General features: G+C 39.4%; 2 protein-coding genes and 1 long non-coding RNA gene across 3 annotated transcripts; 2 read left to right on the top strand and 1 right to left on the bottom strand.

The window, feature by feature from the left end:
* LOC118417788 (solute carrier family 35 member G2-like) lies at positions 1–16,000 on the top strand. The gene is made up of 2 exons (XM_035823505.1): positions 1–96; positions 14,643–16,000. The coding sequence occupies exon 2, from the start codon at positions 14,653–14,655 to the stop codon at positions 15,706–15,708; it is 1,056 nt and encodes a 351-aa protein (XP_035679398.1). The 5' UTR covers positions 1–96; positions 14,643–14,652; the 3' UTR covers positions 15,709–16,000.
* On the top strand, positions 1,679–3,953 carry LOC118417789 (solute carrier family 35 member G2-like). The gene is made up of 2 exons (XM_035823506.1): positions 1,679–1,740; positions 2,562–3,953. The coding sequence occupies exon 2, from the start codon at positions 2,574–2,576 to the stop codon at positions 3,621–3,623; it is 1,050 nt and encodes a 349-aa protein (XP_035679399.1). The 5' UTR covers positions 1,679–1,740; positions 2,562–2,573; the 3' UTR covers positions 3,624–3,953.
* Positions 5,462–11,894, bottom strand: LOC118417798. Its single transcript, XR_004831390.1, has 3 exons — positions 11,520–11,894; positions 7,725–7,728; positions 5,462–6,027 (listed from the first exon to the last, which is right to left on the bottom strand). It is a non-coding gene; the product is annotated as an uncharacterized LOC118417798 (long non-coding RNA).
* Positions 16,001–19,391: the final 3,391 nt, after the last annotated feature.

Genomic DNA, 19,391 nt, shown 5'->3' on the forward strand with positions numbered 1-19,391 from the left:
TTCATTCCAGTGACGCTGGCGAAGAGTGATAGATGACACTCGTAACGTCCGGGAGTACTCTTCAAATCTTATTCAGTTGTAGAGACATTGGTAAAGGTAGGAAAACATGTCATTATATTTCAGCCATACCATAGGTATGGTGAAATACATTGTATTCATAATGTTTCTTCTTCTTCTTTCTCCTGTCAAATCTTCAAATGGAATCAGCTCCGTTGTTCCTGGACCGAATGATCTGAAATTTGGCACAAGGGTAAAGTGGGCCAATACCCAGATGTTTGTTTTTTTTCCTCATTTTTTTCATATCTGCCTTTAAAATGATTCATTGAGGTTTAAAGGTCATGTTTTGACCAAAACGGTGTATTTTGGCCCACTGTACCCTGATCTTACAATGGAATGGCCTGAAATTTGGTGTAGATAGGCATTAGATAGTTGGTAAAATGATCCGAATAAAATTTTGGGCATAATCTACTTTAAAATGCTTCATTTCAATTCACAATATTAGTTTCCTTTTGGGAATAAGTTACTGTTAAAATGTTCCAATTTTTGCGCAGGGGTGACTTTGTCCAATGTTGCGTGGGAATGGGTATGGATGAAATATGCTGTATTTGCACCCAAGCAAATGTCGGCCTTTCTAGTTATATACAATGTTTGTAACCTCTTGGACAATGTTCCGTGTGCCCGGTGGCCGTATAACTTAAGCTAAGGGCACAACCCGCCGTACGTGCAATTTGTCCGTACATTTTTTTGGGAGGCCACGTCCGCCACGTATTTCTGAAAACATTCAGGCTGTACAGGGCAGGCGCGTCGCCCGTACTGTTACGTACGGGGGGCGAATCCACAGCCCGATGGCACAAAAAGTTTTGCCTGCACGTGAAGTTCTACGGCGGGTCAAAAAATCCGTCGGATTCCTTACGAGTTCGTACGGATCGGAGGCGGTACTTACCACTTACGGATCCCCCCAAAATGCCCACGTTTTGGCACGTAGACAGCACGTATTTGCACGTACGGCGGGTTGTGTCCCTAGCTTTACTTAATTTAGTTCGAAATCCCGCTCCTCCAAAACACTTGATCCTCCATGGCCCTTTGTAGCTCTTTAGTATCATTCAGACTTGTGTCACTGGCGGTAGGCTGTATATATATGTATATATAGGTAACACTGGGACTTCCCCTACCTCATTTTCTTTATTGGTGTATTAAAAGGCATAAACAAGCCATTTATTTGATTAGAATATGGATTTGACGAAAACACTAAAAAAATGTAAAAGGATATGACGAGTAAAATTTGCTATATGAAAGTAGAAAAACTGGACATGGTTTTGGAAACGGTCAAACGTTTCAACTGGAATCCACCAATTTTTGTCAGTGACACTGAAGTGATCTGGAAGAAACAGGTCTTTTATACCCTATCCAAATTGTCTTGACTTTGCGCTTTACATTAATTTGTTTCCATTGGAATCCAACTTGTCTTCGGCCTGAATTTGTCTAACATGTTTCCCATTGGACGGCTAAAATTGTCTTCATTCTTAGATAGGGTATAAAATACCTGTTTCTTCCAAATCACTTCAGTGACGAAAACTGGTGGATTCCAGTTGAAACGTCTGACTGTTTCCAAAACCATATCCAGTTGCTTGAGTAACTACTTTTTTTGGCGTATCTTATTACCTGGATGTCTAACCTACATCGACGTATCTTGGGACAAAAATTCCACCTCTTTCGTTCCTAAACCAGACAGCGTTCCAGGTACGTAATATTATACTTTCTTTCTGAGTTTGAAAGAGTTACTTGAATTTTGAAAGACTTTGTATAAAGGGACTAAATTCTGACAACAAATGATTGCATCCGTCGGAGGCAAGACCCTTCCTCCATATTTTCAACTTAGCATGGTGGTAATATTTTAAAAAGATTTAGGATATGAGTAAAATAAGAAAATACATGAAAGATAACCTGACTAAAAAATCTGTTGCTATCTTAAATGACTGTGTTGTTTTTATATATATAAGATAAAGTCCCAACCTTGTAAGAAATTTGCATGACCTATACTTACAATTGTTTTAGAAGATAGAAAGTGTCTATGTTTGTCAATGCATAATTATCTTGATAAACCACATGCTTTTTCGTCAGTTTTCTTTCTAGGCGTGAAGTGAGATATGAGCTAACACCCGCCATATAGACCCGAATATAATTTGTGTTCAATATTAAAGATTGAATACTTTATCTGCGACGGTAGTCAACATCATGTTACAATATTTTAAGAACCATATATCCGTACACAAAATAAAGCGCTTACCAACAAGCTTTCGATCAGTCCTCTGAGCCTTATCAAGTTAAACTGACTCAAAGCCTAAGTCACACATCCAGACCGGAAGTGTGACGTCAGCAAAGGGTCAAAGGTGCTTAACAGTCGGTATCGGCCGCCGTCTCGGTTGAGGGATATGATTATATGATTATAATTCATTAATTATGCAAACCAGATTTTTATTTGTATGATTTGCAGTCAATTGTTTACATTTAACCTTTTTTCTATTTGTATGCTCAACATTATGTCACTTCTTCCGTTACAGAGACTAGCAGATATGCAGCATCTAAGGAGCATCCTTAAGTCGGGCCTAGGTGTCCTACTAGCAATGATGGTTGCATCTGGATCCGCACTGACTTCTATTCTCATGCGTCTAACCAAACGAGGAGGCGTACAGAACTTTCAGTCCATCTTCTGGAACCAAGTCGCACAGATAATCCTCGTCTTGTGTCTTACCATTGCCGTTCGACCCAAACTCCGAAGGGAAAGTTGGAAGGAGACCGCTGTTTTGGTTGTTGGAGGAATACTCCGCGTTGTGGCAACAGTGTGTTTGTGCCTGTCGTATCTACATGTTTTACCGGGAAACACCAGCTCTGTTGTGTACGGCCTTGGCCCCGTTCTCACCATTGGACTAGCAACACTGATCACCAAGGAACGACCAACTGTCGTCCACATCATCGGGATGGTCATCTGCATCGGTGGGGTGACCATGGTCGGGGTTTCCATGAATGCCAAGGAGACTAACAATCAGACTGTGCAACAACAAGTAGTGACTTTACTGTATCCAATTTCTGCTAGTGCTCTCCTCACCCTGTGTTGGGTCTTACTGAGATGGCTCTCCAAACGAGGCGTTCCTCTTGTAACACACATGTTCTACTACAGCATTGGTGGTATTCTCCTCTTACCTCTTGCTTACATAGTAGAGAAGCCGGTGTGGAGTTTTTCTCCAGATACATGGGGGCTACTAGTTGCCCAGACGCTTGCTTATGCTACGCAATATCTCTGTAACGCTGCCGCCATTCACAACGAGACTGCCGCAACAGTTCAAATTGTAAAGGTCCTGACCGTTCCTTCGGTATTTGTCCTCGGTTTCTTCGTTCTAGAGATGGTACCTAATGTTTTAGAAATATGCGGTGGGGCTATAGTGACGGTAGGGGCGATGGTGGTGGGTCTATGGACCTGGAGATTAAATCTTAAGCAGCAACGCCGTGAACTAGGGGTGGGTACCGGTACAGAAAAGTCAGGTCCAGGTTCGGTTCAAGTTCTGAAGATCAGGTCCAAGTCCGGACCTGAACCTGGACCTGATTCAGTTTGTGAAAACGTGTGAATGGACGATGGTCCATTTCACTACAACGAAATCTGGTTTGTGGAGTATTCGACTCACACTGGCGTTTTAAAATCCTACAAGGTTAACTGTCTCTGTACGGTTGACTGTAAAGCTTGGTAGAAATGACTATACATTCTACTCTACTTCGCTCTTGTTATTTTCCTCGATCGGTATGATTCAGAATGAATGAATGAATGAACTTTATTGCACGACATTTGTACATGGTACAATGTAAGGCAACGGTAATAGATAAATTTGTACAATGACACTACATATTACTATAACTACATACAGTACAGGAATGCGAACGTAAATGGCGTACTGACATAGTGCAATATACATGTACAAGTTAAACGATTAGGTCTGCTATTGTACAATACATTCTCTCTTTTCTGAGCATTGCATATGTAGTCTGGACATGACATAAGTAGATTGAAAATACATGTGTTGATCTTTGGCAAGGATGCACTAGGTTTACATGTGATCATATTCATTAATTTTTGTCTCACTGCGTTATATGCAGGGCATGCCATTAGAAAATGATATTCGTCTTTAGAGTCCATTCCAAGACACCATGCGGATGTTTGTTGCCATTGTTTAGAATTGATTTTAAAGTTTTGTAATTATATGTCTAGGACATTTGATACTTCAGAAATATTTTTAACACTGTTTCAACTTTATAAATATCTCCCTGGTCCTGTAAAACTTTGGAAATATTCATGGTGTAGAATTGGATAGACTTCTAATGGTTTCTAAATAATGATAACAGCATTCTACCATTATTTACCATTTTCTACCATTTTCTACCATTTTTTGTAAATGGTTCGGTGGGCTGTGAAGATAGCAATTCACACATCCTTGCAAAGTATGGTTGGGTGCCATGCAACAATGGCCCACCACAAAGGATCCACCAGTGCCCAGCAGGGAAATCTAAAAATATACAGATGCAACAATAGGGCTTACTTTTATGGGGGCAATAAACTAATTTTACCATTTGGCCAGGTTTACCATTTTTTGTAAATATTTGTAAATGTGAAATAATCACAGAGAGGTTTCACAATTATTCTAAATAAAGATAGTTTTGTACAGCTACTTTCAAAATGTTTCTCAAATATTCAAAGAAATTCAAATAAATGAGTATTTTCTTAGGCAATTTTTGAAAATAATTTAATTATTGTGGCTCAGATATTCTTTTATTCAAAATAATTCAGACTAATTATAAATATCGCCTTAAAACCCTCATGGTGTCTAGGAATGGACTCTAACACCACCTTTAAATGAGGGCATTGCCTCTGGTTGGTATACATGTATTACGATCCTTTTCTATTCCACGCAGTGTGAACTGATTCTTAATTTCGTTATGTTAACAATAAAGCTTTATGATGAATTGACGAAAAGTATTTTTTCATATTCTGTGAATTGACTTTGATTTGGGAATAAGTTTTTAGTTTGTTACAACTCTTTATTTCTTGTAGCCATCCAGAGAGGAATGCGTCTTTTAGACGTTCTTTGAATATGTTTCCAAAGTGTTTGGTATCAACGGCAGGGTTTAACCAAACATTTTGGAAACCATTCCTGCACAAATTTGGAACATGGACAGTTTGAGATAATGACATTCTAGCGATTGAACGGTGACTTAACAGTTAAAGAATTTCAGTACCTCGGTCTCCGTTTAGTTGATTAGAAGGGACGCAAAACATTGTTTCTCTGCTCGACCAAAAATTCAGTCTTCTTTCCCTGACGCGGCGTCACTTCAAAAGAAAGGGATTGTGAATGATTTCTATACCTTAAATGAACATTATGAAGTGTCCTTCCTCGCATGGAATGATTTTTTTTGGTATCAAATTCAATTTTGGAACAGTCCACTTCTGCATAAAGAGGAGGGTGGAGTTAGAGTTGCCGAATTTGCTCATACTAAGCAAATACAGTCCTTTCTAGTTTCGTTCGATTTATTGCTTGTAGCCAAGTCTGGAAATTCAGATTAAAAGCTTTGATCGGGTATGTTGACACTCGCTACGTGTCATCTATGCCTCCTGGCGATTCATATCATTCTTGCAGCGATCTCCTCTGCAAATAATTTATTGAACTGCTAGGAGGCAATTTGGATCCATATGGCGGTTTGATACCCTAATATATTAGTAGCACTTTCTATGAATTCAAGAGCATTGTACGGAATTTAGAAAGTTAGTGTCAGCACGAGTGACATAACCTCACTACAACATCAAATCTTATTTGTTCGGAAAATAGTAACATGTATGGATGCAAGTATGGAAAATATGTCGGATTTGTTTTTATATTTCATGTTGACCTTCCATTGTCGTTTGTGTGATCCAAACTTACGATCTACAATAACTCAGAATCCCCATTAATAAAGAATTATTAAGAAATAGAATTGATAAAAAAACTAGAGTTCCACGAACACATACCTTTGCCAAATAAACCAGGTTTGTTATGCAGAATGATGGCTGTAGACACATGCGTTACTCATTTCATTTTATCTTATAACAAGACAGACCTGCAGAAAGTAGATTTCCCTAACATTGCTTGGCACAGTACAATGATTATTGCCCCTACAGAATTAAATTACAATAACCACTGAGAGAATCAATATACTATACAGGACTGTTTCAGAACTGCAACCTTCCACATTGAATAAGATAAACAAAATAATGCAACTCAACTCTAACCTAAGGGGCTCCTTATCGAACTTGACCTTCGTTTCCCCGACCCATACCCACCTACCAAATATCATCAGAATCCATCCAAGGCTTCTCCAGTTATGCTGTTAACACACACACACACACACAGAGACACACAAACACACCCAAAACATAACCTTAACCCTCCTGACAAAGGTAAAAATGCCTGCTATCCCCAGGAACAAGTTGCTAGGGGCCGTAACATATGTCACTTCTTCCTATTAAGCACAACACCTATTTAACTTTAAAAAATCAGGACCATACATGTTCCTGACTATTCGTTCAAGTCTCCGACCCCTAACCAACTCAAAGCTCAAAAGATATAGCACAAAGTATCTCTATACAAGCTAGGCATCTAAGTAGATCATATTACATGGCACAGATTATACAACAATGTTTAAGAACTGGAATCTTCCAAATCTAATGAGGAAAACAATTACAACTCTGAACTACACTGTACTGTAATGTACAGAACTACCCGGAATAGGAGTAGTAGGAGCGGTGAATTTGGTGAATAGGAGTAGGAGGCGCGGCTCTGTATTTTTTTCGACTACTAGTATATCTCCGCGACTCGACCTCTGCTTGGAGAGTATCAATTTACATGTCTCGGCATTCCTCTGTATTCCCCGGGTGGAATCGGGAAACAGACTCGTTTTGATGTGCAGGGGATTCCCCTATGTTGGGGAGGGTTGAAGCTGTAGTTTGGGAGTTTCTGGTTTGTGTATTTTCCTCAGATTCACAATTTATTGATTGCCAATTATGCTGAAGAACCTAGAAGGGGTTGTGACACCGCTGAGGAAGAGATTGACGATGTTTCTACCACTGGAAGTTGATGAAAACTTCGGCATTTTGACTGCCATTTGCCGGTCCTGTACCTTGTGGTAGTATTTACAAACCTCTGTTTGGTTTCTTTGCCGTGAAAAAGGAGTAGGTGGGTGTTTTTGGTGTTTATCATAAAGGACTGAGGGCTATGAGTGTCTGAAATTGTTTTCAAATTATTGATCCAGCCAAAGTTCTGCTTTGTAATTGTTTTTTTCACCTATGGGGGAGGGCATCATGTTCAGACATGTATGTAACACTTTGAGGTAGCAAAGTCTGTTTTGGTTTTCCTCCAAGATTAAATCATAATTTTGGTGAAATTTTCCTGGTCAAACATCATTAGGGGAACACTGATAAGGCCCATCTTTTTACAACCGGTCAAGGCTTTAGGTACTATCTTTGCTAGCAAGAATAAAACAGTTACAGTCGCTTACATACATTTTTTATGTTTTTATTGATTCAGGAAGAATAGCAAGGCATTCTAGCCTAGTTTTCAGTGACTTAACGTTAGTTATTTTACACTTTGTGGGTGATGTTATATACATTTCAAATATTTTTTGAGACTTCAAAGAAAAATTTTTACTGTCCTTTTGTGCAGTATTATTCCTTACAAACTAGATACAGTCTTTATCTTGATATATTCATATTCTACAGGTTCTTTAAAAAGCTTTTCAAAAATGTATAGTTTTACCTATCTAGCATTAATATAAGTATCTGAACATCACACAAACAGTTCGTAGGTTGGTGCGCTTGAGGATCGACAATTTTAGCTACGATTCCTGTATGCGCCGAAAATTTTAGCACGTCCTCTAAGGGACACTGTTTCAACTTTATATGTCCCTGGTCCTGCATAATTATAGAAATATTTATAAAGTGGAACTTGATACTTCTGATAGTTTCTAGATAATGATAACATTCTACCATTATTTACCATTCTTTAAACCCTATCTAAGCATTGCAGTAGTACTGTTCGGGGCCACCAGGATCCTCCCCCATTACACCCTGGACTTGCTAATCTTTACATTACAGCCAATGTAGATTTCCTTTAGTGGTAAATGCTCTGCCAGACTTTGGGTTTTAGGGCAGGAGGGCCTTTAGGGCCAATAGTTCCCCTGAAACTGGTTATTTTGATAAGAAGCAGGTTTCTGCAGACTCACTTGACTCAATTTTTTTTTTCCAGTTTCTTCAATTTTACTGTCTTTTGGCCATTTTTGTTAGTTTTTGTATTCTTTAGCATTATTGCAGTATGTACTCTCCTCAAATGCTTACAGGTCTACCCCATATAACATTTTAGTCAAGATTTAGGGCCCTAAATGGAAGTAGAGTAGTCTTCTTATGTCAGGATGAGCAGGGTTTAACCATTTTTTCCTGATTTTGGCCCTTTTTGCCAAATGACAGGTGGTCTGTCACTAGCCTCAGAACACAGTGCCACAGCCCCCTGACCCAGCTTCTCAGAAAGTATCCCCAAGGGAGCATTCCAGGTCAGAAACCTTTGAAACTTGGGATGATTGTTAGCAACCCCTTTCCGCACCAAGTGTAATTATTGAAATTTGTCAATCTTGAACTTGAAGCCCCTACAAGGGCAATGACCCTAATTGATGCAGCCGCAGAAGGCCCAAAATGAGTCCATACAGTATTTTAGACTATTTTCAACTTCTAGCATGAAAATGTAAGAAAATTTTCTTATTGATGAGCAGTGTAGGGTGCAGACATTCAGATTTGGCAAAAATACAAGGTTTTGGTTCATTTTTTAGGCATGTGCTGACCCCTAATGTCAGGTCATGACCCCTAATTTCAGGTCATGAGAATCCAAGATGGCGGCAAATTTGAAGCGGCGCATAACTTATGCTGGCCGGAATTTCTAAAAAACAGGCTTTCGGACTCTTGAGATAGCGGGCTGCTGCGTGGGGTGAGTTCTTATGACCTGGAATGTTACGGATGAGATTATGAACACCTTGAACTGCGTAATCTTCACATTACAGCCAATGTAGATTTCCATTAGTGGTAAATGCTTTTCAAATTGTATCCATTCTAAGTCATCATACGAATGTTCCTTACCATTATTTACAATTACCTTTAAAGTCTTGTACTTAGATGTCTAGAGCACTTCATACATCATACACATTTTAAACACTGTCTCAACTTTATGAATATGTCCCTGGTCCTGCATAATTATAAAATATTTATAATGTAAAACTTGATACCTCTGATAGTTTCTAGATAATGACAACGGCATTCTACCATTTTTTTCCATTCCCTACCATTTCTTTAAACATCTTGTAAATGGGTCAGTGCTCTAGGAATATAACAATTCACACGTCCTTGCAAAGAAAGGTTACCAGTCATGCAACAATAGCCCACCACAAAGGATTCACCAGTGCCCAGCAGTAGAACTTAAAAATATAGAGAGATAACAATACTACTATGGCTTCCTTTTATGGGGTCAACATGCTACTTCTACCACTTGGCAACATTGGAGTGTCTTGACAAAAATAACCTACATTTTCACGGAACTTTTGGACAAAAATGTCTGCTATCCCCAGAAACAAGTCGCTAGGGGACTCCTACATATGTCACATATTCCTACAAACAACACCTATCTAAGTAACACTTAAAATCGTTATCATACATGTTCCTCACCATTCCCTTCCCCAATCCCTACCAAGTTCAAAAAATATGGCACGCCCTCTGTCTATAAAGGTTACACATCTAAGTAGAAGACATAACATGACAGAGTAAATACAAAACCTGGACGAATTCTTCTCCTTTCAGAGTCATACCTTTCAAATAGCATATACTATCGTTTATCACTGATATTCTGTCGTAAACAAGACCAAACAAGTGAAACTAATGTCCATACATACAAGACTGTCCCCAATCCCTACCAAGCTCAAAAAATATAGCACGCCCTCTGTCTATAAAGGTTACACATCTAAGTAAAACAAATTACATGACACAAAGTAAATATAAAAGCTGGAGGAATTCTTCTCCTTTCAGAGTCATACCCTTCAAATAGCATATACTATCGTTTATCACTGATATTCTGTCGTAAACAAGTGAAACTACTGTCCATACATACAAAAGTCTGAATTACTTTCATGGATATCTTAACTCTCTGCAACTTCTAGGAGCAAAAGACCACATTATCTAACTTAAGGACAACACAGTCGTTCAAAAAGTAGATCTCCCTAACATTGCTTGCCACAGTACAATAAGTATTGCCCCTAAAGCATCAAACTACAATAACCACTGAGGCAATGAAATCTAAACTACACTATACCGCAATTTGCACTACCCAGAGTCTATAGACGCTTTAGAGACACCCTACAACTAAACTACAATCAGTAATATCATACTATCCTTTCCTCTCTTATTGTTTCAATACCTTACATGTCAATCTTACCTGTCAGTTAGGTCATACACAGTGAATAAACTAAAAAAAATGCAACTCAAGTCTACACTGCACTGTACCGCCAGTGACCTTAGACCACCACCCTTCACCTCAACATCCGATCAAGTGATTGACAGCAAGAAAGGTCAAGCAGCCTGACCCATTGGCCTTGGACACAGCTGTCAACAATGGACTCAACCAAACCAAGCTGGGGGGTTGTACTGCTTCAGAAGTTTTCGACAAGAATGCCCCTGCTGTGCCTACACTAGCCGCTAGGGGGCCCAAACTTATGTCACTAACACCTGAGCACAACAGCTATCTAACAACCAAAACTCGTGGCCATACCATGTTCAGAAGATGGAAAAACACACCCGGAAGATGCGCTGCAGTACCAAGGGAAGCCGCTAGGGGGCCCATTATCGAACTCCCCCTTCGTTTCCCAGACCCCTACCCACCCACCAAATACCAGCTGCATCCGTCGAAGTCTTCTCGAGTTATGCTGTCCGCGGACAAAAGTTTGCAATTAAACCGGCGCCTGCACTTCCATGAAAGCCACTAGGGGGCCCAAACTCGCAGCAATCACTCCCTGCTTTAAGGGCTCCCTAACGCTCAAAAATCACGACGGCAGCATGTTTGGAACGCGAGATATCAAGCATGCAGGTCCTGCTGCAGTACCTTAGCCAGCCGCTAGGGGGCCCAAACTCGCAGCAATCACTCCCTGCTTTAAGGGCTCCCTAACGCTCAAAACTCACGACCGCAGCATGTCCGGAACGCGAGATATCAAGCATGCAGGTCCTGCTGCAGTACCTTAGCAAGCCGCTAGGAGGCCCATTATCGAACTCGACCTTCGTCTTCCACACCCCTACCCACCCACCAAATATCAGCTGCATCCATCGAAGTCCTCTCGAGTTATGCTACTCACAAACGGGGAGAACCACACCACCAAACCGAAAACATAACCTTAGCCATTCTGGCAAAGGTAATGACTATATTTGTTGAAATGGACATACTATCTTAATGAGACAACTAGCTCAAAAGGTTAGTGCATCATGCCTATTCATGGCGTTGGACTTGACAAATCGTTTACTTCTTTGTTACTCTATCGATCTTTGGCAACTGGTTATAACCAATATAAAGTAATGCATTTCACAGGACGACGCCTGTCTTCAAAGTGTTGCAATCCTTTTTAAAATTGCTAGGTAGCGCTTTTGATCCATGAGAATGAATCTTTTATCTCTAGGCCATTTCCAAAGAAAACAAATTTTGAACCATACTGCAAATCGTACAAAGCAGCTGCAGAATGATTAGTTAAATGCTGCCGATTGCAAGAAAATGTAGTGAAACCTATACTGCATGCAGTTATAGAATCGCTAAACGCGGGAAAATTGGCCAGTTTGCGTTTAGTTTTGATACGTAGGTTTGACAGTGGCGAGAATGATTATTTTCTCATCAATTTGCAATATTTCTCGTCATAATTATTTAATTATCTAAACAATTGGCTTACATGTGCACTTTCTATATGAATAAAGATCAGTGGGTACTTAAATTATGTGTAACTTATTGCTCTTTGTCAATAGATTAGCATTTTTCTATAGTGGCCATGTCTATATTGGCAACATTTCTCTCACTGTACTGGAAAGAAAAGTGATGTATTTTTTCCCGAGCAAATGTAGGTACTGCTAGTTCACAAGGAGCTCATAACGGTGCTTAGACCTAGTTATTGTAGTGGAAATTGTTGAATGGCTTCATGTAATTTCATGATGAAAATTTTCTGAATGGAAGGTGCTGTGCTTTTTTCACTTTCGGAAAAATAGGAGCTGCCGCGATTCTAATAACCAATTCGTTATGCATAGGGGCTCCTGTGGAAGAGTATATTTTTCCACATGGGCCCGGGGAATATCGGGCAGGCTCCGTTTTGACCTGGAATCACTTCACAATATTAGTTTCCTTTTGGGGATAAGTTACTGTTAAAATGTTCCATTTTTGCGCAGGGGTGACTTTGTCCAATGTTGCGTGGGAATGGGTATGGATGAAATATGCTGTATTTGCACCCAAGCTGCCGGCCTTTTTAGTTATATACAATGTTAATAACCTCTTGGACAATGTTCCGTGTGCCCGGTGGCCGTATAACTTAAGCTAAGGGCACAACCCGCCGTACGTGCAATTTGTCCATACGTTTTTTTGGGAGGCCACGTCCGCAAGGTATTTCTGAAAACGTTCAGGCTGTACAGGGCAGGCGCGTCGCCCGTACTGTTACGTACGGGGGGCGAATCCACAGCCCGATGGCACAAAAAGTTTTGCCTGCACGTTAAGTTCTACAGCGTGTCTGCGTGCTCAAAAATCCGTCGGATTCCTTACGAGTTCGTACGGATCGGAGGCGATACTTACCACTTACGGATCCCCCCCAAAATGCCCACGTTTTGGCACGTAGACAGCACGTATTTGCACGTACGGCGGGTTGTGTCCCTAGCTTTACTTAATTTAGTTCGAAATCCCGCTCCTCCAAAGCACTTGGTCCTCCATGGCCCTTTGTAGCTCTTTAGTATCATTCAGACTTGTGTCACTGGTATTAGGCTGTATATATATATGTATATATAGGTTACACTGGGACTTCCCCTACCTCATTTTCTTTATTGGTGTATTAAAAGGCATAAACATGCCATTTATTTGATTAGAATATGGATTTGACGAAAACACTAAAAAAATGTAAAAGGATATGACGAGTAAAATTTGCTATATGAAAGTAGAAAAACTGGACATGGTTTTGGAAACGGTCAAACGTTTCAACTGGAATCCACAAATTTTCGTCAGTGACACTGAAGTGATCTGGAAGAAAATGGTCTTTTATACTCTATCCAAATTGTCTTGACTTTGCTTTACCTTTGTTTCCATTGGAATCCAAGTTGTCTTCAGCCTGAATTTGTCTAACATGTTTCCCATTGGACAGCTAAAATTGTCTTCATTCCTAGTTAGGGTATAAAAGACAAGTTTCTTCCAAATCACTTCGGTGACGAAAACTGGTGGATTCCAGTTGAAACGTCTGACTGTTTCCAAAACCATATCCAGTTGCTTGAGTAACTACTTTTTTGGCGTATCTTATTACATGGATGTCTAACCTTCATCGACGTAACTGAAGAATTTTTTTCATTAGGCCCATAATTTCAGCAACTGAGTTGATAGTCGGCTTGGACTGGCTTCAGGACTCGTATCTACGTCGCGGAACGGAAATTTGTCTCTTAGGACAAAATTCCACCACTTTCGTACCAAAACCAGACAGCGTTCCAGGTACGTAGTATTATACTTTCTTTCTGAATTTGAAAGAGTTACTTGAATCGACTTCACTACAAAGACTTTGTATAAAAGGGACTAAATTCTGACAACAAATTATTGCATCCGCCCAAGGCAAGACCCATCCTCCATATTTTCAACTTAGCATGGTGGTAATATTTTAAAATATTTAGGAAATGAGTATAATAAGAAAATACATGAAAGATAACCTGACTAAAATATCTGTTGCTATCATAAATGACTGTGTTGTTTTTATATATATAAGATAAAGTCCCAACCTTGTAAGAAATTTGCATGACCTACTTACAATTGTTTTAGAAGATAGAAAGTGTCTATGTTTGTCAATGCATAATTATCTTGATAAACCACATGTTTTTTCGTCAGTTTTCTTTCTTGGCGTGAAGTGAGATATGAGCTAAGACCCGTCATATAGACCCGAATATAATTTGTGTTGAATATTAAAGATTGAATACTTTATCTACGACGGTAGTCAACATAATGTTACAATATTTTAAGAACCATATATCCGTACACAAAATAAAGCGCTTACCAACAACCAATCTATCAGTCCTCTGATCCTTATCAAGTTGAACTGACCCAAAGTCTAAGCCACACATCCGAACCGGAAGTGACGTCAGCAAAGGGTCAACGGTGCTTGACAGTCGGTATCGGCAGCCGTCTCGGTTGAGGGATATGATTATATTATTATAATCAATTAATTATGCAAACCATTTTTATTTGTATGATTTACAGTAAATTGTTTACATTTAATATTTTGTCTACTTGTATGCTCAACATTATGTCACTTCTTTCGTTACACAGACTAGCAGATATGCAACATCTAAGGAGCATCCTTAAGTCGGGCCTAGGTGTCCTACTAGCAATGATGGTGGCATCTGGAGCCGCGCTGACTTCCATTCTCATGCGTCTGACCAAACGGGGCGGCGTACAGAACTTTCAGTCCATCTTCTGGAACCAAGTCGCGCAGATGATCTTCGTCTTGTGTCTTACCATTGCCGTTCGACCCAAACTCAGAAGGGAAAGTTGGAAGGAGACCGCCGTTTTGGTTTCAGGAGGAATAATCCGCGTTGTGGCAACAGTGTGTTTGTGCCTGTCGTATCTACATGTTTTACCGGGAAACACCAGCTCTGTTGTGTACGGCCTTGGCCCCGTTCTCACCATTGGACTAGCAGCACTGATCACCAAGGAACGACCAACTGTCGTCCACATCATCGGGATGGTCATCTGCATCTGTGGGGTGACCATGGTCGGGGTTTCCATGAATGCCAAGGAGACTAACAATCAGACTGTGCAACAACAAGTAGTGACTTTACTGTATCCAATTTCTGCTAGTGCTCTCCTCACCCTAGGCCTGTGTTGGGTCTTACTGAGATGGCTCTCCAAACGAGGCGTTCCTCTTGTAACACACATGTTCTACTACAGCATTGATGGTATCCTCCTCTTGCCTCTTGCTTACGTAGTAGAGAAGCCGAAGTGGAGTTTTCCTCCAGATACATGGGGGTTACTAGTTGCCCAGACGCTTGCTTATGCTATGCAATATCTCTGTAACGCTGCCGCCATTCATAATGAGACCGCCGCAACAGTTCAAATTGTAAAGGTCCTGACCGTTCCTTCGGTATTTGTCCTCGGTTTCTTCGTTCTAGAGATGGTTCCTAATGTTTTAGAAATATGCGGTGGGGCTATAGTAACGGTAGGGGCGATGGTGGTCGGTCTATGGACCTGGAGATTAAATCTTAAGCAGCAACGTCGTGAACTAGAGGTGGGTACCGGTACAGAAAAGTCAGGTCCAGGTTCGGTTCAGGTCGTGAAGATCAGGTGCAAATCCGGATCTGAACCTGGACCTGATTCAGTTTGTGAAAACGTGTGAATGGAAGGTGGTTTGTGGAGTATTCGACTCACTCTGGCGTTTTAAAATCCTACAAGGTTAAGCGCCTCTGTACGGTTGACTGTAAAGCTTGGTAGAAATGACTATACATTCTACTCTACTTCGCTCTTGTTATTTTCCTCGATCGGTATGATTCAGTATGAATGAATGAATGAATGAATGAACTTTATTGCATGACATTTGTTCATGGTACAATGTAAGGCAACGGTAATAGATAAATTTGTACAACGATACTACATATTACTATAACTACATAGATTACAAGTACAGTGAACGTAAATGGCGTATTGACATTGCACAATATACAAGTTAACGATTAGGTCTGATGTTGTATAATACATTCTTTCTTTTTTAGAGTACTGGCCTAAATACGTAGATATTTGTCTGGACATAACATAAGTAGATAATATATGTGTTGATCTTTGGCAAGGATGTACTAGGTTTACATGTGATCATATTCATTAATTTTTGTCTCACTGCGTTATATGCAGGGCATGTCATTAGAAAATGATATTCGTCTTTAACACCACCTTTACATGAGGGCATTGCCTCTGGTTGGAATATTACGATCTTTATCTATTCCACGCAGTGTGAACTGATCAGGGCTCTAGCCAGCGTCCGTTTTTCCGTCAATTGACGGAAATTTGCTGCGTCTGACGGAAAATTTTAAAACCAATCCGTCAACCTTGACGGACAAAAATCCTTGGTGGAAGCTACAGGCGGCTTGGGGACGCCGTCCACTGCCGTAAAAGCCACACACTGTTTGTTTTGCTATTGTTATGATTGTTGACAATGTGTGTCGGTGCCCTTTCGCATACGATAATCTCATTAAAACCCGTTTTTCAATCTCAGCTCAGTCCTTCTAATTAATTTTCGCGGTTTTCGCGACGATTGTAATTGGCAGACGAAAAAAAAAATTCAAGCTGGCTATCAAAAGCCCTGGAACTGATTCTTAATTTCGTTATGTTAACAATAAAGCTTTATGATGAATTGACGAAAGGTATTTTTCATATTCTGTGAATTGACCTTTGATTTGGGAATAAGTTTTTAGTTTGTTACAACTCTTTATTTCTTGTAGCCATCCAGAGAGGAATGCGTCTTTTAGACGTTCTTTGAATATGTTACCAAAGTGTTTGGCATCAACGGCAGGGTTTAACCAAACACTTTGGAAACCATTCCTGCACAAATTTGGAACATGGACAGTTTGAGATAATGACATTCTAGCGATTGAACGGTGACTTAACAGTTAAAGAATTTCAGTACCTCGGTCTCCGTTTAGTTGATTAGAAGGGACGCAAAACATTGTTTCTCTGTTCGACCAAAAATTCAGTCTTCTTTCCCTGACGCGGCGTCACTTCAAAAGAAAGGGATTGTGAATGATTTCTATACCTTAAATGAACATTATGAAGTGTCCTTCCTCGCATGGAATGATTTTTTTGTGTATCAATTTCAATTTTGGAACAGTCCACTTCTGCATAAAGAGGAGGGTGGAGTTAGAGTTGCCGAATTTGCTCATACTAAGCAAATACAGTCCTTTCTAGTTTTGTTCGATTTATTGCTTGTAGCCAAGTCTGGAAATTCAGATTAAAAGCTTTGATCGGGTATGTTGACACTCGCTACGTGTCATCTATGCCTCCTGGCGATTCATATCATTCTTGCAGCGATCTCCTCTGCAAATAGTTTATTGAACTGCTAGGAGGCAATTTGGATCCATATGGCGGTTTGATACCCTAATATATTAGTAGCACTTTCTATGAATTCAAGAGCATTGTACGGAATTTAGAAAGTTAGTGTCAGCACGAGTGACATAACCTCACTACAACATCACATCTTATTTGTTCGGAAAATAGTAACATGTATGGAAGGTAGTATGGAAAATATGTCGGATTTGTTTTTATATTTCATGTTGACCTTCCATTGTCGTTTGTGTGATCCCAGAATCCCCATTAATAAAGAATTATTAAGAAATAGAATTGATAAAAAAATGTCTATATTTGTTAAAATGGACATACTATCTTAATGAGTCAAAAGGTTAGTGCATCATGCCTATTCATGGCGTTGGACTTGACAAATCGTTTACTTCTTTGTTACTCTATCGATCTTTGACAACTAGTTATAACCAATATAAAGTAATGCATTTCACAGGACGACGCCTGTCTTCAAAGTGTTGCAATCCTTTTTAAAATTGCTAGGTAGCGCTTTTGATCCATGAGAATGAATCTTTTATCTCTAGGCCATTTCCAAAGAAAACAAATTTTGAACCATACTGCAAATCGTACAAGGATTAGTTAAATGCTGCCGATTGCAAGAAAATATAGTGAAACCTATACTGCAGTTATAGAATGTCCATGTCAATTCCAAGGTCAAAGAAAATTATGTGAAATTTAATAAACATTGTTCAGTATACCATATCCTGTGTGTTATGTTATTATTGAACCTTCCCGATCACTTTGATTATATAGTGAAGGCAAATTGGTTGGTCAATATTTCTTTTATTCATATGCTCGCATGATTTTTTTTGGTTTCAGAGTATGACATACATATTATCAAATCAACATGGCCTTACTACCAACCGACGAAATATGTACAGCCCAAACAGTAGCCATTACACAAATAAGCGAACTGACCTGGTACTGAACGCTATTCAAATGAACAAGCAAAGTCACACACATAAACACACATTAATGTTTCGAAACACATACATATTGGTAATCATTTCTGAGCACAAAACGTTTTAACATAATATGTTTTGATTTGATTTGATTTGATTTATTCAGAATCTGTACGCATGATGTTTTCATATCCGCGATTATTGCAGTGCTAGTAAGGACTGCTAGGTGACGTTTTTGATCCATGACAATGTTGCTCCAATTACAAATTCAATTCTTGTAAGATCTACCAAATGACATCATTGAGGTTTTGTCGCTCTGAAAACACCATGCTGTGCAGATGATTCGTACAGATTCTGAATAAATCAAATCAAAACAACCAATATGTATGTGTATCTGAACATCAGTATAAGTTTATGGGTTTGAGTTTGCTTGTTAATTTGACAAACTTCAACGAAAGTTTTAAGTTAAAATGAATAACACATACACAACTAGAATCCACGAAAACAAACCACTGCGAATGTTTTTACTTTTACTTTACTTTATTAGACACGACCCAGGCCCCTTCCCCAACATAAATTGTTTACATAGAAGGTCAATTGTGAACCTTTTTTTGACGCAAAGAGCCAACAGTAAAAAAAATAAGTGAAAAAGGTGTAATACTATCTAAAACATAAACTCAGCATTTAGAATTTAAAATGGTGAGGTCAACGCATTATTCTTATTTGCTAGAAACAAAAAGTAGCTGTGTTTCCGGTCCTCAACAAAGCAAAGAGAATGAAAAGAAACGTGTATCTTTTAAATAGTTATCAGCAAAGGCCTTTTCGTTCCAAATCACATACATAAACGTATTCGAAATATTTGAAACAAATTTCCCCAGGAAATACTTTTGTCAAACGGACGCATACTATTCTATTAGGCTAGCCCCTGAGGCGTCGCCAAAAAATACCGATTGCCTTGACATACTACATACAGGACGTTTAAAAAATATGAAGCAAGCTTTAAAGCTGAACCGTTTGACACTTATTGAAAAACGTATACAGCACACAAACAGTA

This window comes from Branchiostoma floridae, chromosome 6 (genome assembly GCF_000003815.2).
Source record: "Branchiostoma floridae strain S238N-H82 chromosome 6, Bfl_VNyyK, whole genome shotgun sequence".
NCBI classification, from domain to species: Eukaryota; Metazoa; Chordata; class Leptocardii; order Amphioxiformes; family Branchiostomatidae; genus Branchiostoma; species Branchiostoma floridae.